The sequence below is a fragment of the Lingula anatina genome, chromosome 3 (assembly GCF_051362555.1).
Source record: "Lingula anatina isolate TDL-2025a chromosome 3, LinAna3.0, whole genome shotgun sequence".
Lineage (NCBI taxonomy): Eukaryota > Metazoa > Brachiopoda > Lingulata > Lingulida > Lingulidae > Lingula > Lingula anatina.
In genome coordinates, this window is record NC_141769.1 from 13,265,559 (window position 1) to 13,287,936 (window position 22,378).

At 39.5% G+C, this 22,378-nt stretch overlaps 2 protein-coding genes and 1 long non-coding RNA gene across 7 annotated transcripts; 2 read left to right on the forward strand and 1 right to left on the reverse strand.

Annotated features, from left to right (window-relative positions):
- Positions 1–105: 105 nt before the first annotated feature.
- Positions 106–1,435, reverse strand: LOC106181559 (uncharacterized). The gene is made up of 3 exons (XR_015333575.1): positions 1,261–1,435; positions 543–590; positions 106–230 (listed from the first exon to the last, which is right to left on the reverse strand). It is a non-coding gene; the product is annotated as an uncharacterized LOC106181559 (long non-coding RNA).
- Positions 1,436–3,463: 2,028 nt separating this feature from the next.
- On the forward strand, positions 3,464–22,360 carry LOC106181570 (uncharacterized). Of its 2 annotated transcripts, XM_013565992.3 has the most exons (9): positions 3,464–3,484; positions 4,551–4,716; positions 5,617–5,715; positions 6,049–6,147; positions 6,440–6,529; positions 19,545–19,755; positions 20,189–20,316; positions 20,514–20,636; positions 22,233–22,360. In XM_013565992.3, the coding sequence occupies exons 2-8, from the start codon at positions 4,612–4,614 to the stop codon at positions 20,613–20,615; spliced, it is 834 nt and encodes a 277-aa protein (XP_013421446.2). In that variant the 5' UTR covers positions 3,464–3,484; positions 4,551–4,611; the 3' UTR covers positions 20,616–20,636; positions 22,233–22,360. The 2 variants fall into 2 exon arrangements, with proteins under 2 accessions (XP_013421446.2, XP_013421445.2); XM_013565991.3 differs by lacking the exon at positions 22,233–22,360 and having other exon boundaries at positions 3,466–3,484; positions 20,514–22,042.
- Positions 10,792–19,268, forward strand: LOC106177802 (uncharacterized). 4 transcript variants are annotated; one of them, XR_015333484.1, is made up of 4 exons: positions 10,792–11,658; positions 11,948–18,466; positions 18,835–18,901; positions 19,191–19,268. XR_015333484.1 is itself a non-coding variant. In XM_087008953.1 (3 exons), exon 3 carries the CDS (start codon positions 12,065–12,067, stop codon positions 18,002–18,004), a length of 5,940 nt encoding a protein of 1,979 aa, XP_086865079.1. In that variant the 5' UTR covers positions 10,792–11,223; positions 11,592–11,658; positions 11,948–12,064; the 3' UTR covers positions 18,005–19,268. The 4 variants fall into 4 exon arrangements, 1 of the variants encoding a protein (XP_086865079.1); XR_015333482.1 differs by having other exon boundaries at positions 11,948–18,901; XR_015333483.1 differs by having other exon boundaries at positions 18,835–19,268.
- Positions 22,361–22,378: the final 18 nt, after the last annotated feature.

Here is a 22,378-nt window from a genome sequence, read left to right on the forward strand (position 1 = left end):
TAATATTTCCAGATTGAACTTGAAATAGTTATCACATAAACAGTAATCTTTTCCCATTCCCATTTTAATATTGCTGTGCTGTGTATTCTATATCAATATAAAAAATAACGAGGAATTACAAAAATATTTATTCGGATTTGATATAAAGATACATAAAATTGAGCATGATATATGTCAACCAAAGATCTTGTTGCTTGGAGGCTCATGTTGCACAGTTTCTCCCTGGGCCTCTGAAATGACAAAATAACACATGGAAATTTTGATTCAACTGACAGACAGATCATTTTGACTTATTCTAGAGAAGCGCAAAACATCTTACTTGAACATTTTCTTTTAAGAATATATGAAATAAACTACACATAACTTGGATTAAAGTACAATCAAGTTTTAAAAATACATGTAGTTAGTCGTGTAATGGAGGGACAGAATGCACACTGGAGACGGTAGTCAACCTGCGTAAAATTTTCATCTTTAAAATATCGCTTTATGAGCAATTTACATGTGCGTTAACGTGTGTGTTGTATTATAGTAAAAACACTTACCTTACAAAAAGATCTTTAACAGCATAAATGGGTTGTCCAAGTGTAAATCTGAAACAAGTAAGAGTACTTTAATAGCTATATGATACCTTATTCTTGTAGTAATAATAATAATGATAAAATGATGTATTTTAAAATTTTCTAATTCTTTCCATGTGAAATGATCAATCCATATCAGTAAATCAGTAAATATACCCAAAAGAAATCGCTGAAAACCATAGAAATTGTCTTTAAAAGCTACGTTTGAAATTGTTATTAAATTTGACTTTAAAATTGATGTACACCTTGATAGGGCAGACTTCCTGTATCCAAAATTCAGCACTATGACAAGTAACGGTAGCTAAATGAATCAGTCTTTTTTGCGCAGTTGTGTTTATATTTACACGAAAACATTTTAAATTGAGTCACAAATGCGCTTACAATTGCCAGGGGTCATACAAATATTCACACGTGCAGAACTAAATACAGTTAGTTTGAAAGATTTCAAGCAAACCTATTGTTTCATCAATGGTCAGCTGATAGCACCATTTCTCCTGTACGTTTGTAATCCCAGGCCAAGGCATTGTTACCAACATATTCTGACATTGTGAGTGGCATAAAAGTAATGATGTGTGCATAATAGTACAACAAATCACGCTACTAATATCTACAATAAATTTTCTCTCATTCGGTGCACTTGTATTTTATTGAGAGAGGTTATTGAAGAATTAGTGCTACTTACCATATGATGGCTTCTACGTCTTATAAAATTCACCACACATAATGTTGCGTCTTCACTCAACTGTGCCCAACTGCAGAGTGAGTATTCAGCTCGCACGACGACCGGAAATCTATTGTTATGCAAATAACAACAGATTTTGCCCAAGTGTGAGTAATGGCTAAAACTGCTCACATATGTTCACTGTCAAAATATTAGCAGTACATTTTTCATACAACTGAAGTCCACTTGTTGTTAAAATATATTACTTAAATACAAAAACTACTTTTAAAAACCATAATCGAATAAAGCGTTTTTATGACTCTGTCTATATCTTAAAACCCACAGTGTTTTATATAATGAAGTAGAAATAGTTAAATATGGACAGGACAAACGGGTCCTTTCAACGTAACTGGTGGCTAGCATTGTCATTCCGAGCGAAGTTGTATTGGTCACACATGTTTTTTTTTACTTTAGTACCATTCTTTCTAAGTATTATGTAGGCTTTAAAAGACAGAGGTTCGTGGAAAGACATTTTCAATTAGTATGTAGAATGTCGGTTTTGTATGATTTCCAAAGGAGACGATAACGATTACATGGCCATTTTAACAACTTTTCCCGAAATGATATATTGGAAAATGGTCCTGCCCCCCCCCCTTTCGATTACTGAAAAAAAATCACACCAATGGTCCCTCTTGAAATTTGAATTTTGACCGTACCAGATAGCACCGTTCGCCCTCTACCCAATTTTTTCGGGGACCTTCAGCGTGCCCCGAATCCCTCGCCAAGGGGAGGGGGTGGCTTCGCATCCACGGACCCCCCTTCAAATAATCCTGGATCCGCTCTGCTGCTGCTGATGGTGGTCGCCCCTTCTCTCCGTGGTGGGAATTTGGGGGCGTTCCCCAAAGAAAGATAGTTGAAATATCAATTTTGTCTAATAAATGGCATACTTTTGTGTGCAAACCAAACAAAGCCAAAAATATACAATAGGTGCTTGGGTTGCAGCACAAGAGATAAAAACGTTGACTATTTAGATTAACGTTCATCGAAATGTTAAAAATGGTTCTATCTCCATTTAATCATTGACGGACATTTTTATAATGAAAATTTGTAAATGTTAGAAGAAACCCAAGCCAGTGGATAGAGCGTGCCTCAGCCTAGAATATTGAACAATACCGATCGATAAATAACCCTCTATTACGAGAGTTTATTCATTTTTTATTTGGCTGAAAAAAATGGGAATTTTTGAAATAATGTGAATAAACCTAAATTAAAGGTAATATTATGTCAACAATAAAAGTTTTCCTCAAAGAACTTGTAGATACATACGTTACCAATTTTTTTTCATTTTTGTTGTACTGAGTTCGACTGAGCCAACACGCAATTGTAACTGTGTGCAAAAAGAGAAACTGGACGAAAAATAGCAGTTGTCTTCAAACGATTTGTAAAAATTGTCCATATAATACATGTGCGTGCTACGTCCTACATTCACGCAAGTATGTTTGTACGTCGCACATTCTTGTTGCATTTTCATACTGTGTTTCATACGCATCGATATATACATGTTACCTTTATCTAACGCTTTGTCAAAGATACGGATAAAAAAACGTAACGCGATTTGCCTTTGAGAAGGCTGTCAGAGAAGGCAGTATTTCTTTAAAGAGCGCTGTGTTTGGCGACGCTGTGTATAAATATGTCGTAAGCATTGTCAAGTATTTTGTTGACTGAGTATTAAGTGTACTACTATGTTGACATATTTACGTCAATGTGGAGCAACCTAGAATAAAAAGTGATTCACTCGCTTCTCTGGGCAAGTATAGAAAAACAGACTAGGTCAATTCTATTACTTTACAAAAGGTAAAGATATACACGTATAGAAAGGTGTTTTCCTGTTATACCGCTTGGCTTGCTTGTTACACTGGTACGAGTAGAAACAGGACAGTTCATTTGGCGTTGAAAATGTGTGGGGGACCCATTGTGTCCCCTCATTCCGCCATTTTATCCCTACATGTATATCAATATGTTTAATTTGGTATTTGTCCAGATCATTGACATGCTTATAAGAAATTGCACAAAAAAAACCTTTTCCCCTTTTACATGATCCATTCCTAAATAAACGTATAAAATGATGCCGTAAGACTAGGGAAATCCCCTAAAAAATTCCGTCGTTTTCTCTAATTGTTGAGTCGCCAAAATACAGATATATTTCCCACCGTGCAGGAAGACGAAATTACTTCGTTTCCAACTGGTAAGTTAACATGATAATTTATCAATTTTTGGGATGTGATGTCAACCACATCAGTGTCAACGGATGACATACAACTAGTCGTAACTGATATGTACTTGAAATGTTGACATTAAGGGTAAAAACTTTCCGCACGGCATTGCAGAATTTTACACGTAAATATCGATCTGGGGAATTTTACTTGTACATTGGTTTCGGGAATGTGTCGTTAGAAGAATATTTCGTAAGTAGCCAATTTGAAAGAATTTGAATGGCAATCTTAACTGTTGGGATTAATTTACGCAGGTTATAATAAAACTGAATCAGGATATTGATTAAGATAAATTGAAGTGCACCAATGGTGGAGCAGGGGGAGGACACAACAAAGAGATCAACGGCAATAAAAAGGGCATTTTCTTAAAATTCCCCGCGTCAATAAATAGAGTATTTTCTTAAAATTCCCCGCCTCACGTCTAATGATAGAAGTCGCCATTTTGTTCCTGTACGGGTTGCTTCCCACTCGTGAGTTAACCTGATATTTCATCATTTTTCTAAGCGATATATCTACTGTTCCAAATATAAACGAGTGACGTATAACTCATTTTTTACTGGGGTGTCGATTTGTTGTTAACATTTTGATAAAAAAAACTTTGTATTCATCGATTAGTGTTTGTCAGTAAAATTCTCCCTGGGTAATTTGGCTTAACTTTTTTCTTGAGCCCTGAATGTTTTTACGTGAAGATTTTACAAAATTCTCAAGTCTAAAGGATCATTTGACAACAATAATAATATCAAGTAGAGGTATTGGAAACATAAGGGCGAATTTAAAGCTGGAGCGAGCATATTTTGGAAGAGTTTTTGGGAGGGTCACTCGAAAATAGCAAACTAGGAAATATGACGTTGGTTTGGCACCGGAATGTGTTGTTACGTGAATATTTCCTAATTATTCAGTTTTTAATAACTTGAATGATTATTTAGTTGATAGGATTTATGCATGTATGTCCCTGAACCATTACAATTAAACTGAATCAGAAAATTAATTAAGATTAATTGAAGTGTTCCATTGTAATGTTACTGCATATTATTTCAGAACCTGAAGTTAGACTGCATTGCACTTTCCATTGGAATCTGTATAGTAGTCACCAACCAGCATGGGTAACACTATGTCCTGTGAGGTCGAAGACGCTGCTAGAGCTAAAGAGAGGTTACAGGAACGGTTAACTACCGGACAGTGTAACGTCAATGGCAAAGGCTTGGTAACAAAGTTAATCACCCTCTCTGTAGTTGTACTATTTCCAGTATTTTGCTTTATACGTTACATTACAGGCTAGAAATATTGGTATGGTTCGTGAATACAAGCCTTACCTTATTTTGAGCAATCTAATGCCTCACTTTATTTCCCTCCCTTATAGAAGCCTACCCCACTGGATTTTTATGAGTAAAATAATAGTTGCTATGAACAATTCCCTCACATCATTCACAGAACGGGTCATGTATTATGTACAGGATAGTTCAGCTAGAATCCCGTATGCATCAGGACATCGCTGTATTTATCACTTTCAGAGATCATAATTTAGTTCTTTATGTTTAAGTACAAAGCGACATGCTCAAGGCATTACATGCTTTAACTATAATAAACTATTTCCATAAAAACCACTAATATTTTACAATTTTCACAGTTATGTACATATCTACAAATGTGAAAGACCAACTCCACTTGTAGCGTAAATCAATCAAATGACATATGCTGTGTTTTAATTCTCATAAGCTAATAATTTAGCATGAATAATAGCGTGTGATAGACCTTGGTGTTATGTCTCCAGTTGTGCAGCTGCTATGTTTTAAAAATGGATATGTTTACAGTACAAGCAAGGGTGCATTTATTTCAATGTTGTAACTTTTTGTGTAGAATTATCGGCTTGAAATAATAATTTGAACTACTGGGTTGTAAATAGTCTACAACCTCCATTAAAAAAAAAAAAAAAAAAAAAATTATCATTAATACGGTACCGTTCAGATGTTTTTTTTTTTTTTTAATTTAAGTCTTATGCTTCATAAAACTTGCTGTGAGACTTTATATACTTGGTATTTACCAGTGCATGTTTGTCCAACATTCGAATTATCTTTGTTAATCACATTCTTTGTACATATCCCAGGGTGGATGGACACCACTTCACGAGGCTACCTTTTACGGCCACATACAATGTGCTGAGCTTCTTCTCCAACACGGGGCGGTTACCAATATACAGGATGAGGTGAGTGTAGATCCCTATTATTTATCATGCAAATGAGGTCTGCGGGAAGTTTGCAAATGAGAGTTCTTATGTCAAAGTTTGAAACATAACGTATCGTATATCAAATGGCTCGTATTTCTGTACCCTTTAATTTTATTAATTTACTTGGTTTTAGAAACTAATTTTGCCATATTGCAAGTTGCTTGTTCTGTGAGTAATTTTATGATAGATGTATTATTTTGTAAATATTGATAGAGTTACTATTTATTAAATATATATGTTGTGACTGATTATCCAAAAGTCTGTAGGAGAATAACGTGTTTCTACGTCTGTGTTAAATCATATTTATCCCAGTATGGTGAGACACCACTTCACGTCGCTGCGTGGTGCGACCGCAAACAATTTGTCCAGCTTCTCCTCCAACATGGAGCGGATACCAGTATTCAGGCTAAAGTAAGCGAAAATGCCTGAACACAGCGGTATATATAAACACGCACACACTGACACATACACATACACACACATGTTTGGACATAGCACGAAAGGTGCTTGACCGATTATTTGTTTTAGTTATCTCCATTATTCTAAAGCCCACGTGGAAACAAACGTTTGTAGGAGATACAAATGTATGAATACAACATGTAGTTATCCAACTACAGATATGTAGCTCTGACTTGAAACGTGTATATGAATGCTAAAATTGCTATCCCATATAGCTTGTAATGATTTTTTTCTGATTCCACAGAAACAAAAGACATCAAGAATGATGGCAGAAGAGAAAGAACACACTGCCGTTGCAGAACTGCTGAAGCGTTTTGAAATACCAGATATACAGGTATACATGTACGTGTATGTACACACACTAGACAATAGAAGTTTCACCCCTACTAAACGAATACTTTGGGGGAGATAAATGACTGTGGAATGATATGCTCCTGGTATCATTTTATTAACATCAAATTTCACAAAAGAGTTAAGATACTTCATGGTATATTACCACTTCATAGGATAAGAATTACTACTTCATGATAGAAGGCGACTTCATTGGTTAAAAAATAAGGACCCTTAGGAGACTTCGTAGTATATTACCACTTCATGGTACATTGTATCCAAACATGTTTCAGTTCTGGTTGGATGTGGAAATTAGGCGTAAAGGTCGATATGATGTTTCATTCTAGACCTTGAATTCCAGAGTGACGCGTGTGTGTGTGTGTGTGTGGGGGGGGGGGGGGGGGGGGGGGGGGGGGGGGGGGGGGGGGGAGGGGGGGAGTAACATTACTCACTCACATGATAGTGCGTATTTTATCTCGTTGGAGTTTAATGAAGCTGTTATTTTCATATGTTCTCGTAGATACCCGTGAGATTAACTTCTATAAATAATGTACTTTATTTCAAGAGCTCCGGTCCAGTGGCGGAAAGCATAAAGCTAGTTTTTTTTACCCATTTAGTTTTGAAATTTTTCAGATTTCAGGACGTTTAAAAACTGACAATATTTGGACGTTGAATCATGGCGGGTCTAAGGCACTAGATGTATAAGGCAAACGAAGTATATAAATAAACACATTGTCTGCCTTTAAACTAGGGCATAAAACTGACCATGTGTGGTTTGATTGACGGCGCAGGTTTATAGATGTGGCTAGTACACAGTAGCAAGAATGTATGTCTTTCCACTGTAGGTAGAGAACTCTACTAGGCAGAGAGGTCTTAATTTTGCTCCACACTAGGTGTACATTAATATCTTTAACAAACCGTCTATTCCATTATTCGTGTTATAGAAGCATCTCTTTTGTAACTATGACATAAATGTTATGACTTGCAATAACAAGCTGTAAAAATAGGCTTTTCTATTGATATGCAACAAATATGTTTCGAAAATATCTCGGTCGTTTAAAAAGATTGACCTCCTGGCCTATATACTTAATGAAAACGCTTAGGTCGGAAAGTCTGAAATCTGAATGATTTGAAACGGTCAACTGTCCAGATAGATGTTGGGGAGAATGAAATGCTGGGGATTCATAAAACTGGTGTAGAGCCGCATTTTGCAACTGCAACGCATTTTGCAACCAAAGAAAATCGTGAAAACGAAATTTTCAACCGGAACGCATTTTGCAACCAGAATTTTTTCTTAGTCAATAAATAGCTAGTGAGAAGTTCTATAGAGGTAGAATTGGAATGGGGACGGGGTTGTCTCGGGTAGGTACGCTTACATTGGTCAAGCTTTCCCTGTGGTGGACAATTTATTATATACATGCATAATCTATTTCACATTGTTACTTCCTAAACCATCATAGTTAGGAACTTGATACGTCGGGGATTAATAAACATATCATTATAGGGATTTGCAAAGGCTCTTCGGAATTCAATTGTGACTTGGGGTGTGGTCGACCCTGGGGGTGGTCTATTCTAATTTTTACATCGTATTTTATGCTAGGAGCATGAAACGTGGCTACATACTATTTTGAATGTGGAAGGGCACTTCGGATTTTTTTTTTTTTTTTTTTTTTTTTTTTGGGGGGGGGGGGGGTCCTGGGGGCGGTTGAGTCTAATTGACATTGTTATTCCTGCTATATCTATCCTGAGACCAATAAAGCTGGGAACGTAAGGCTATGGGGATTGAAAAATCTGTCTTTGGGGATGTGTATGGGTCCTTCTCGGTTTTTGTGACATTGGGTGTGGCCATCCCTGGGGAGGTTGATTTTAAATTTTACATCGTTATTCGTGCTTCTACCCTTACGCCATTACAGTTGGGAACATGAAACCTTCCGGGCTGATAAGCTTACCATTGAGGATATGCATAGGTTTCCGGGAATGTTAGTATGATATTTCAGGTGTGGCTATCCCGGGGGGTGGTTGATTCTATTTTTCACTACTTTATTTCTGCCATCTATACCCTTAAATTTTAAGGAACATGGAACGGAGATTGATGAACCTGTCATTTTAATGAATGTGCATGGGTCCTTGAGAAATGTAGAGAACAGCAGAAGCACATACAGAACTAAATGGACTTCCAGCCATATGCATAAATATAGGTCAGGGAATCCATTTAAAAACTAATTCAAGGCCCCACACACTCGATCAGGAATCCTAGCGTTTAACTTCTGTTGTGTCTTAACACAAAACAAAAATGTTTATTTCCCAAGAGCAGTAATTAACATGTGTGTTTTATGTTAAAGAACAATGGGACTTGGACCCTAGGATTCCTGAGAGTATGGGGTCTTGAATGGGTTTTAATTAACTTGACCTATATTCAAGAATACGACTGAAGGTCTGTTATTTAGTACTGTCTGCTGCTTTCTGTACATTTCCCCTTCCTTCCTAACTCGAAGACCGCCACCAGATTCACACATACAGGGTAGGATGTAGTACTAGCTGGGTCGGTCCAACTCTGCAAGGAATCTTAATTGCAATCTATGGAATCAGCTTCATTGCCTGACAAACCACTAATCACTCCACCCCCTAGGGACGGCCACTCCCCAAGTCACACTAATGTAGCCCACCCATGCACCAAAGACTCATGTTCCTAATTCGAATGGTCTAGGGGGAGATGAAATAAATTACGGTAATATATATGTGTACCATCCCCAGGGACAGCCACACCCCAGGTCACAAAAAAAAAAAAAAAAAAAAAAAAAAAAACCCTGCCTATGCACACCCCGACATTTTAGTTTCCTCAACCTAAAGACCTATGGGTATATAGCAGAAAATACAATTTAAAGATAATAATCAACCACCCCTAGGTCACCAAAGTCACCAAAAATCCGAAGGACACGTGCACATCCCTAATGGCAAGTTTAAATATCCCCAACGTCTCTTGTTCCTCACTTTAATGGATAGAGGATACCAGTAACAACGATATAAAAAAATATATACCCCCCCAAGGACTGCAAAGTCCCACTACTAAAGGTCTACGGGTAGATAGCAGAAATTACGATGTAAAAATTACAATCAACCACAATTACAATCAACCACAATTCTGAATAAATATCAATCTACAAGCCTGTTGATCTCGCAGATCAGCTACGTTAATTAGGCTGCTAAACAACAAGTAGGCCTACCCCCCCCCCCCCCCTCCGAACGCCTTATTAACAGGTTTCCAAATGCAGACTGTGCCGCAGATAATACTTTCGGGCCAAATGAGAGCCAGCCAAGGGCACATTTCGGGAACACCATTGATCACGCCATGATGGACATTCACAGGTGTAGGACCAGAACAGAGCATCTCGGAAACCAAGGGACAGACGTAAATCATAACACCTCATGGAAAAATTAGTCTTTTCAGAGTGGGATGCGACTTGATCAAGATAATTGTAGAGCACAATTATATACACGACCTTCTCTGCTTCTTTTTATTATCTATTTATTTATCTTTAATAATTGATTCCTATTTGTTTATCTATCCATCTTATAATCCAGTAACCTACGCGTAAATTATGTTTTCATAGCCTGGTTTACCTGATCCAGTAGTTTTATGTATCAAGCGGATCTGGGAGGGGAGGACCCAGGGGGTCTGGACCCCCCATTTCTTCCACGCTGATCATAATCTCCCATAATGTACTGATTTTTAGAAATACTGGATCCTCACCTACATACGCCTGTGTATTTTAAAATTACTCAAAACATGCATCCAATACCACTAAAGAAACCCTATTCAGTCATACAAGTGAATTAAAACGTACAGTTTACCTATTTTGGATAATATTTACAGTACAAAAACATTATATTTCAAAAATGTTCTCTCTCATAACGTTGGGCCAACAACAGGTACTTTTTCACTATTATCCCATGAAGTCGCAGGCAATATCTTATGTGGAGATGAAGTCGCAATTTATCCTATGAAGTCGATTTGACAGTTAAATCAGAGCATTTATCCCATGAAGTGGTAATATACCATGAAGTATCTTAACAGTTGTTAAGATTGAACAATTCAACTGTATCGATATTCTGACATTGCTTATATTTCGCCTCTTCAGGTTAATAACTTTGATTACTCTGATTCAGGGGGTGACACTTCTATTGTCCAGTGTGTGTAGATGTGTGGAAGTGGTTAACGCATATTGGCTTATGATATATGGAGTTTCAATAGTAAAGACATTGTGTTGAAACCAATTATTATTGTTATTATTATTATTTACTATTGTTTAATAGCAACAGGATTATTCCTAGGAGAATGTTAAGTACTCTATGTATAGATTTGGAGACCCCTCTCTGTGAATTTGTAGCCCTCTCACTTCGCTAGCCTCCTAGCGCTGTCTCTGTATTGGGGTTAGATTATTGTATAACGGGTAGTGGCGCGTTCAATCTGGTGAGGGGTGTCGGCCGGACCCCATTGGTCAGTAACCCCCATGTTACGGGGATAAGTGGCGTGATCGATCTGGTGAGGGGTGTTGGCTGGATGTTATTGGCCAGAAACTCTGATATTAGTTAGTTACTCTTAGAACGATCTTCATTCACTCACACGATACTCAGAAGATACACGCCGTTCTAGTTCTTCAGTAGGAAGACGCAACTCCGTCAACCGTAGGAGTTAAAGTAAGCGCTTTTATTTTATTGATATGTTAGTGAGATAATAGTGAGTTTTAAGGTTGTTTTAATGTTAAGTTATATGATTTAGTTCGTAAACATACCTTAAATTGCTGCCGCGACGATCTTTGATAGCGTTCAGTGTCATTTAACGATACAGGTTTACTTAGGGTGATTTCGTGTTTGTTTTCGTTTGCGCAATGTGTCACTACAATTTATCTGGCGTATTTCATTGTATAAACCCTCTGTAAAAGCTATTTTCGATCGTAGAACGGCTATTTAGCTTAGCGCAAACTTACTGTATCAGCGTTGTTATTCAAGTGATATCGTGTAGAGTTTAGCGTGTCAACGAATTTATTGTTGGTTCCCGTTTTCAGGTCATTGCGAATCTGTAGCACGTTCTCAGTACTGCTTCGCACGTTTTAGCCGGTGACACCACTTCTTGTAAGTATTTATATTTGTTTATCTAGTACGGTAAATGTTGTTGAATTTAGAACAGATACATGTACGTTGTGTTGTGCATTGGTATTGAAATTAAGCTTTAGTACAAAAAACGTTATTTAAATTGCTCACTTTTATTACCGTAATTATCGTTAAGTTTTATACAGCATTCTTACTATCATCACAACTATGTTACCGTAATTGGCCTTCAGTTTTTAGACGAAATAGTTTTGTAAAGTTTACTTTGTTATTGTCTTTGTACTTATATTTTGTTTATTTTTTCTTATTAAAGTTTACCGCTATTACATCTCAACAAGACGTGTTGTGTTGTATGGTAGGCTGTCTGATGACGATAGTCAACGGTCAGAACAGTAAAAAGAAGTGAACCACTGCCCCAGACGTGAGCAAGATGTCTACAGACCCAGCACACGTGGCCCTTCCCCCCAGCAACCCCTCAGATAACGATGTGTCTGACGACGAATCGCAGCCCATGGGAGATGTTTCAGCGCCCGCCAGTGAACCCACACAGACTGCAGAACAGACCGACATAAGCAGAGAAAAGAGACATTCAAAATTAACTGAAAAAGCTGAAGCTGCATATATGGACTCGAAACAGCAATTAGAAAGTAAACTGGATAAGGTTTGGCAGTTAGTTAGAGATCAGATAGTTAGTTTGCAAGAATGCGATAATGAAGTAGTAGTTATTCAAAATAGTATGTCTGTCTTAAGAGCTCAGTTTGCTAAATATTGTATAGTACAAGAAGAAATTAGTTCTCTGCACATTAGAGCCAACACGGCTATTAGTTTACGGGAACAAGGGAAGTTGATGAACATTGGTCAGCACCGTGAGGAATTTGTCCAAAAGACCTTGAGTGAAGCAAGAACTAGGTGCCAAGAGTTAACAGAGACCTCTTCCATTACATCCTCAAGGAAATCGGGGTCGTCAGTAACCATCTCCTCTGTGAGCAGCGCAAGGAGAGCCCGACTAGAAAAGGAAGCTACAAAGCTGGAGGAGGAAAGAAGAAAAATGGAGGCCACAGCAAGAAGACAGCTAGAAGAGGTGGATATTGAAGCAAAACGTCAGAAAGAGAAGGCTCGAGTCCTAGAGAGGAAGGCAGCGGAAGAGGCAGAAAACTCCCGCAAGCGCGCCGACCTGAGGATAGACCTTGACACGCTGGCTGAACCATGTAATGACGCTGATAGTCAGTCAGTACTATCAGCTCTTCCACAGACCTCTAAAGCTGACATGGTGAGGGAATTCGTCCGTAACCAAGATGAAGAGAAGTTGGAAAAGTCCCAAGACATCCAGGACTCATCACCGGCAGGCAATCAGGCCATTCAAGGTTGGGTCCAGCACTTCTTGAAAAGAGACTTGGTGTCCAACGGCCTCGAGAAATTTGATGATACTCCAGAGAATTTTCTCTCTTGGCGGCTGTCATTTAAAAACGTAGTGAATGGAGCGCAACTTTCCCCGAGAGAAGAGCTTGATCTCCTGGTGAAGTGGAGTGGAACGCAATCTGCACAGTTGGTCAAGAAAATACGGGCAGTACACGTCAACCGCCCAAGTGTTGGACTCAAAACGGCGTGGGAGCGATTGGAAGAAAACTTTGGCAAGCCAGAAGTCATCTCCATCTCCCTGATATCAAAGGTGCGCGACACCAGAAAAATGGGCAAGACCGATCACCGTGCCCTTAGAGATTTCGGGGATGCCCTAGCCATGCTAGAGTACGCCAAAGAAGACAGCAGCCTCCCAGGGTTAGAGTATTTAGATACGTTCATGGGCATCAATCCGCTTGTGGACAAGCTTCCAGACGATCTGCAGGACAAATGGAGATCCAGAGCCCACCGTTATAAGCAAACTAACGGGAAGTTTCCACCTTTCATGGTCTTTTCTGAATTTGTTAGAAAGCATGCCTTAGAAAGAAGCGATCGTAGTTTTTCAGTGAGGCTTACAGAGCAGCCCGAGACTAAGTGTCCTTCCAGGATGCAAAGGATGCACAGTAAACAAAACGTTAATGTTCACAAAACAGATGTGACAAAAACCGTTCGATGTCCAGTACACAAAGAGGGGAACCATTCTGCGGACAAGTGCCGAGTGCTGTTATCCAAACTGCCCAACGAAAGAAGGGAAATGGTGAAGAAGTCAGGTTTTTGCTTACGTTGTATCGCCACAACGTCCCACAGGGCCAGAGATTGCAGGGTTGAAGTGAAATGTGGCAAGTTTGGCAGTGAACGGCACCTAGAGATTCTTCACATCGAGATGAAGAAGACTACAACACCTGAAGTACGAGCCCATGGCGGGGAGAATGTGGAAGAAGTGCGTACTTCGTGCACAGAAGTGTGTGGCTCCAGTGTGGAGTCTAAATCATGTGCCAAGATCTGCTTGGCAAACGTCTATCACAAAGACAGACCCTCATCAGTAGTACGGGCGTATGTAGTAATGGACGACCAGAGTAATCGGTCTCTGGGCAAGTCAGAGTTATTTCAACAGTTGGGCGTCGACACAGAACTAGTCCCCTTCTCCTTGTCTACATGTTCCGGCAAGTCTCAGATTGTCGGCAGGCGAGCAGAACACCTCGTGGTGGAAGCAATCAACGGGTCGACAAAGATATGTTTACCTACTGTTTTGGAGTGCAACGACATTCCTGATAATAGGAATGAAATACCAGTTCCAGGGGTAGCAGCGCACCATGCCCATCTGCGACATCTAAAAGCTCAGATTCCAGAGATAGATCCACAGGCCGATATTTTACTATTAATTGGGCGAGATGTGCCACAGGCCCACAAGGTGAGGGAGTCAAGGAACGGGCCCAACGACGCACCATGGGCCCAGCGCCTGGATCTAGGATGGGTCATCCTTGGAGAAGTATGTACAGGAAACGTCCATCGCACTCCCCAGGTCAGCACTTTCAGAACCAATATTATGGAAAATGGCAGACCAACTCTATTTGAGCCGTGCACGCGACGGATGACCATTACAGAGAGATATGAAGGCCGGTTCAGAGACAATATTGGGAAAGGAATTTACGTTCGCACTGATGATGACAATATGAAGGGGCCCAGCATTGAAGACAGGGAATTTATGGAGCTGATGAAAACAGAAATGCAGCGAGAGGAGTCAGGCCATTTGATCGCCCCTTTGCCGTTCAAACATGTCAGGAAGATCCTACCGAATAACAAGGAGAGGGTATACCAAAGGCTAAGATCACTCTCCAAGAGCCTTAGGAAAAATCAGGAGTTAAAAGATCATTACGTCACATTTATGAGCACAATGTTAGAGAAAGGCCACGCAGAACCAGCGCCCCCTCTGAGACCCGGCCAAGAAGCATGGTACCTGCCGCATTTTGGGGTTTACCACGCAAAGAAACCCGGAAAGATAAGAGTCGTTTTTGATTCCAGTGACACGTTCAATGGAACCTCCCTCAATGATGTTCTCCTTACGGGGCCTGACCTTCTAAACAACCTATTAGGAGTGCTTCTCAGATTCAGGTCGGATTTGGTTGCATGTATGGCAGACATAGAACAGATGTTTTATTCATTTCATGTTAAAGAAGAACACAGAGACTTCTTGCGGTTCCTTTGGTTTGAGAACAATGATCCAGAGGGAAAGGTTGAGGAGTATAGAATGAAAGTGCATATCTTCGGGAACAGTCCCTCACCTGCTGTGGCGACATTCGGCCTTAGGAAGACTGCCCAAGAAGGACAACAGAAATACGGAAAGGATGCAAGACAGTTCGTAGAGAATGACTTTTACTGTGATGACGGTCTGCTAGCTGTGCCAACTGTAGAAAAAGCAATTGACATCCTTAAGCAGACGAAGGACATGCTAGCAGTTTCTAATCTACGATTGCACAAAATTGCTTCCAATTTCAGGGAAGTAGTGGAAGCATTCCCCGCATCTGAACGGGCAGCTGAAATATGTGATCTCAACCTAGATTTGGATGAAGCTCCACTCCAGAGGTCCCTTGGTATCCTTTGGAATTTACAGAGAGATACGTTTACTTTTCAGGTTACCTTGGACGAAAAACCTTTCACTAAAAGAGGTGTTTTGTCGACCATTAATAGCATTTATGATCCTTTAGGCTTTGTGCAACCGGTAGTGATAGGAGGAAAAGTTCTTCTCAGGCAAATGACACAAAACCAGGAGATTGGTTGGGACGACCGACTGCCAGATCACCTAGCCCCAGCATGGCACTTGTGGTGTCAATCCCTTCTCGCACTTGCTGAAATAGAAGTTCCACGTGCATATACTCCAATCCCATCAACAGAAGCTTCCAGAAGAGAACTACATGTATTCTCAGATGCCTCCCAACAAGCTATTGCAGCCGTAGCATATCTGAAGGTGATCGACAACCAAGGCAACGTTCATGTGAGCTTCCTCATGGGCAAAGCCAAACTTGCTCCAAAGCATGCCACAAGCATTCCCCGCTTAGAACTGAACTCTGCTGTGCTCGCCGTTGAATTGAGAGATGTTATTACGAGTGAAATCCAGCTAGAGATCCACGAACAAAGGTTTTACTCAGACAGTCGAGTGGTTTTAGGCTATCTAACCAATCGAACCAAACGGTTTTACGTGTATGTGGCTAACAGAGTAGAACGCATCTTAAGATCCACGTCTTCAGAACAATGGACTTATGTGCCGACCAACGTTAATCCTGCAGACCATGCCACAAGACCTGTGACAGCAGAAAGCTTACCTGCAACATCATGGTTGCAAGGCCCAGGTTTTCTCAAGTCTACGACAGAGCTTGACCCAACAATGAACTCGGCCAAAAGGTTTTTTGTCTCTGATGATGATGTGGAGGTGAGACCAGACACGAAAGTATATGTTACTTCGGTACTCTCTGGCAGGTTACCCATGCATCTGCACTTGACCCGTTTCTCCAGTTGGAACGCCCTTGTAAGGTCTATTGCACGCTTGATCCGCGTAGTCAGATGTTTGAAGGCTAGAAGATGCCGAACTCGAGGCGTTTGGCATGTCTGTCCCATAGAAGTACAAGATGTGAAAGCAGCGGAGAAGATAATACTACATAACGCTCAGAAAGAGTTATATTTCAAAGAAATATGTGCCCTAAAGCAAGGCCATACCCTGCCCAGCGCCAGCTCCATTGCGTCACTAAACCCTTTCCTGGATGATGATCAACTCTTAAGAGTTGGGGGACGTCTAAAGCATGCTGATGTATCTGACAAGGAGAAGAACCCTTTTGTAGTCCCTGGGGATTCACACGTTTCCACTCTTCTCATACGGCACCACCATGAAAGAGTTCAGCATCAAGGCAGGCATTTCACAGAAGGAGCTGTGAGAAACGCTGGTCTTTGGATAATTGGTGCCAAAAGAAAAATCGGCAGCCTCATCCATAAGTGTGTAACATGCAGGAAGCTGCGAGGAAAATTTGAACAGCAACAAATGGCCGACTTGCCGTCGGAAAGGCTTGAGCAGCAGCCCCCTTTCACAAATGTCGGCGTCGATGTATTTGGTCCATGGGAAGTTGTAACCAGACGGACACGTGGAGGGAGCGCCAACAGCAAAAGATGGGCAGTACTTTTTACCTGTTTCTCAACCAGAGCCGTCCATATAGAGGTAATAGAATCCATGAGTGCCTCTTGCTTTATAAACGCTCTCAGAAGATTTTTTGCTATCAGGGGACCAGCAAAGATGATAAGATCCGACCGCGGGACAAACTTCGTGGGAGCCGTGAAAGAGATGGAACATTATCTTCGGGTCCATGGATGCAGATGGGAGTTTAATCCTCCACACGCGTCCCACATGGGAGGTTCCTGGGAAAGAATGATTGGTTTAGCAAGACGAATCCTCAACTCTATGTTATCGCAACCAGGAAAATCCAACCTAACTCATGAGATCCTCACCACCCTCATGGCTGAGGTTTCTGCTATTATAAACGCCAGACCTTTGGTGCCAATCACAACGGATCCTGAGGCTCCAGTCATGCTAACACCATCTATGCTTTTGAATCAGAAGATATGCGAAGGAGACGATATGGGAGACTTCTCAGATGTCGTCTTGCACAGACAGCAATGGAAGAGGGTCCAAGCGCTTGCAGATCAATTCTGGGCAAGGTGGAGAAAAGAGTACCTGGTCACTTTACAGCCCAGAAAAAAGTGGAACCGCCCGTCCCCAAACCTCAAGTTAGGAGACGTAGTACTGATAAAAGATAACTCAACCAAAAGAAACCAGTGGCCCATGGGCATAGTCATTAACACCTTCCCCAGTCAGGATGGGTTAGTAAGGAGAGTAGAGGTCAAGACAGGCCATGGTTCTCGTAAATATCTTAGGCCTGTAACAGATATTGTAGTTATTGTAGAAGCCCAAGTGGAAATTGAGGAGTGATATCTCTTAGATATCAGACGGGGAGTGTGTTGAAACCAATTATTATTGTTATTATTATTATTTACTATTGTTTAATAGCAACAGGATTATTCCTAGGAGAATGTTAAGTACTCTATGTATAGATTTGGAGACCCCTCTCTGTGAATTTGTAGCCCTCTCACTTCGCTAGCCTCCTAGCGCTGTCTCTGTATTGGGGTTAGATTATTGTATAACGGGTAGTGGCGCGTTCAATCTGGTGAGGGGTGTCGGCCGGACCCCATTGGTCAGTAACCCCCATGTTACGGGGATAAGTGGCGTGATCGATCTGGTGAGGGGTGTTGGCTGGATGTTATTGGCCAGAAACTCTGATATTAGTTAGTTACTCTTAGAACGATCTTCATTCACTCACACGATACTCAGAAGATACACGCCGTTCTAGTTCTTCAGTAGGAAGACGCAACTCCGTCAACCGTAGGAGTTAAAGTAAGCGCTTTTATTTTATTGATATGTTAGTGAGATAATAGTGAGTTTTAAGGTTGTTTTAATGTTAAGTTATATGATTTAGTTCGTAAACATACCTTAAATTGCTGCCGCGACGATCTTTGATAGCGTTCAGTGTCATTTAACGATACAGGTTTACTTAGGGTGATTTCGTGTTTGTTTTCGTTTGCGCAATGTGTCACTACAATTTATCTGGCGTATTTCATTGTATAAACCCTCTGTAAAAGCTATTTTCGATCGTAGAACGGCTATTTAGCTTAGCGCAAACTTACTGTATCAGCGTTGTTATTCAAGTGATATCGTGTAGAGTTTAGCGTGTCAACGAATTTATTGTTGGTTCCCGTTTTCAGGTCATTGCGAATCTGTAGCACGTTCTCAGTACTGCTTCGCACGTTTTAGCCGGTGACACCACTTCTTGTAAGAATTTATATTTGTTTATCTAGTACGGTAAATGTTGTTGAATTTAGAACAGATACATGTACGTTGTGTTGTGCATTGGTATTGAAATTAAGCTTTAGTACAAAAAACGTTATTTAAATTGCTCACTTTTATTACCGTAATTATCGTTAAGTTTTATACAGCATTCTTACTATCATCACAACTATGTTACCGTAATTGGCCTTCAGTTTTTAGACGAAATAGTTTTGTAAAGTTTACTTTGTTATTGTCTTTGTACTTATATTTTGTTTATTTTTTCTTATTAAAGTTTACCGCTATTACATCTCAACAAGACGTGTTGTGTTGTATGGTAGGCTGTCTGATGACGATAGTCAACGGTCAGAACAGACATACAGTTGTATCATAACGGGGAATTGGGCAATTAATCTTCGATTCCCATTCACATGTATTTTTGTCTTTAAACCTCACGTGTTTCGTTATTCAAAAATACTATTTAACATGAACTATTTTAATAAATTATCAAGGCTTATAGCTCAACAATATAGTCCTTTGGGTTTAAAATACTTTAGCATAACCGCACAGTTCTTAGGAATGGTTATGCCAAGGTATTTTGCCTTGTGCCAGCTCCTACACATAAGCTTTATTGATTCCATCTTTGCAGATGTATATTCAAACCAGGACACTGGAGCACCTTGCTGAAATATTAGACCACGCGGAATGCGACAACTTTAACCTGACCAACTTTAACTCGAACTTTCCTGAAAAATTCCAAAAAATTCAAGTAGTGAAAGATTGGATCGCCGAGAACAATTATACTACTTTGAAAGATATAAGGGATGGACTTCAGGCTGCAAACCTTCTGCGGCTTTCCAGTAAGTTATATTAACTTTTTATTGCGATATACTGTATAAAGCGCTTTCATCTTATTCCAAAATCTCAATGCAACAACTGTCGAAAATAAAACTGTAAAATTAGAGCTAAATAGAAAATATAAGGGGTGAGAAAAAATATCCCTATGCAAGAATGTATGATTATGCAAAGGATTTGAGTTTTTCTATGTGTTTTTCGTGACCCGATGAAATAGAATATATAATTGTCAAGTATACATGTAGAGAAGTTGGGAGTAAATTGAAGTACAATACCTGTCTATCCATCTGCGTATGACTGCCCCACTGATGGGTGCTGTTGTCATGTACTAAAACGACTAAGAGAGGATCTAAACTGGTGTTAATAAATTTGGTCTTATGATTGATCCGTTTTTACATCTTACTATTTTCAAGATCTACTGAATTTTGTCCGTTACAGGTGCGGCAATGGAGTATTATGCTGAGATGGTGATGAACATTGCAGACATGTCCCCCGATGAATTTGAAGCTCTCTGTAGAACCCTGACCACTGCGAAGTACATGTACACACCATGTGCAACAACCTGGGTATTCAGCTATTTATATTCGAATAAGTAATTCCTCACATTGCATGTAAATACACATTTCTAAACGCATTGTAGATTTGCCATTTTTATTGAATATTATATATTGTATTTATACTTACCAAATTAATTACATGTATGGATATGTTCAATGTTTAACTTGTTTTATATTTGATGCTACTGTAATTTTTTTTAAAACAGGATCGAGCGACACGCCCACGTATGGATAACTTGGACGAGAACGAAGTTTTGCGAGATGAGGTGCGGCAGTTGACAGCTAAACTTCGTCAGCAGAGCCAGTAGGTGGATGGCAGTCCGCGCAATGTAATTTTATGTTATTGACATACATGACACGCAAATGATCATAGGATTCCACCAGTGCCGTGTAATTAACCAATTAATCAGTTGATTGGTTCATAAGTCTTCTCGTGTTTTTTCTCACGTTCTGAGTTATATATATATATATATATATATATATATATATATATATATATATATTATTCTTTGGGATTTCAGTATGTTGAATAGGGGCCCAGCAAACACAGAACGTTACCATAACGTTACCATAGCGTTTTTTTTGTTTTATAAACGTGATGGAAACGTTATAAAACGTTCCATGTTTGTCGAGAGGCTGCCATCTAATTGCTGGTGTAAAAAAAAAAAAATCCGTAGCCATTTCGACCTGCTTCACCCCAGCCATTGTCTGTTCATTGTAAACATTTTTGCTGTAAGCTCTCCGATTAATGCTTAAATATCAGCAAAGGTTTTGTGTGTGATATATGTAATAATCCTTAGTGTAGGAGTGCATTTTTATTTTGCTTATTCATTAACATGTATTTATTATTATTATTATTATTATTATTATTATTATTATTATTATTATTATTATTATTTTGCTGTGGTATGAACACTGCTGTATCCTGAGTATTTTGTGTGAATTACAAATGGTCTGCTTGTTTGTCTGTTTGTGGTCAGTTTTGTTGTCGGTAGGCCTAATAGAGGCTACATAGGGGCCTAATGTGAAATTTTTATCACAAAAAAGTTATGGTTAGGCCTACAAGAATATAATAATAGGCCTATATAAAATATATATAATATATAATTTATGAAATATGTATCTTACTTAAGTATAATTCCTATAACATGCTTTTTAAAGATATGTTCATGCTGTAAACTTAGCTTTTTAAATCCTATAAGTCCCTTTGGGTCTTTAAGTGACATGCTATAAAAATCACATAGGCCTACTATACAGTAAATATGTTATCACTTTTAATATCATATGGTATGTCTGTGAAATGTGCGAGTACTTAAAGTAATATAAGCCTATATATTACCAGGGGCGGATCCATGATTATTTGATGGAGGGAGGGGGCGCTGATGCGAAACCCCCCCCCCCCCCCCTGGCGTGGGGTTAGGGGCTCGCTAAAAGGCCCCGAAAAATTTTGGGTATTTTAAAGGCTGAACCATGCCATTTGGTACGATTTAAAACTATGATTTAGTCAGTCAAAATTCTAATTTTAAGTGGGGACCATTGTGTGATTTTTTTCAGAAATCGAAGGGGAGTCCCCCCCCCTCCCCCTGTAGGCCTACTATCAGCCGGCATCGCATGCTTCACATTTTCATGTTCTAAAACTAAAAATCATTGCTCTGTCATATGCAGTAGTTTATTGTGCCGTGTTGAGTTATATACATTTGCTTTTTGATACTTAAATAAAACGAATCAAACTATAGTAATAGATGGTTTGAGTTTTTAATGGAAGTTAAAGTTGTGTTGAGAGAATGGTTGTCGCAACTCCAGAGTGCGTGCTACGTCGTGCTTAAACGCGCAAGCATGTTTCTACGTCGCACATTTCTGTCATGTTTTCATGGCATATATTTATTTATTTATTTATTTATTTATTTATTTATTTATTTATTTAGGCCCTATTTAATACGGATAGTGTCATTTAGCAGCTTTAGTAGGAGTGCCAGACAGCTAAGCCACTTAGCTGAAAGCAATTTAGAGAGAAACCGCATGGGGATGGACCAGTCCTGTTAGATCGATCTAATAGTATAGGAACCCAGTG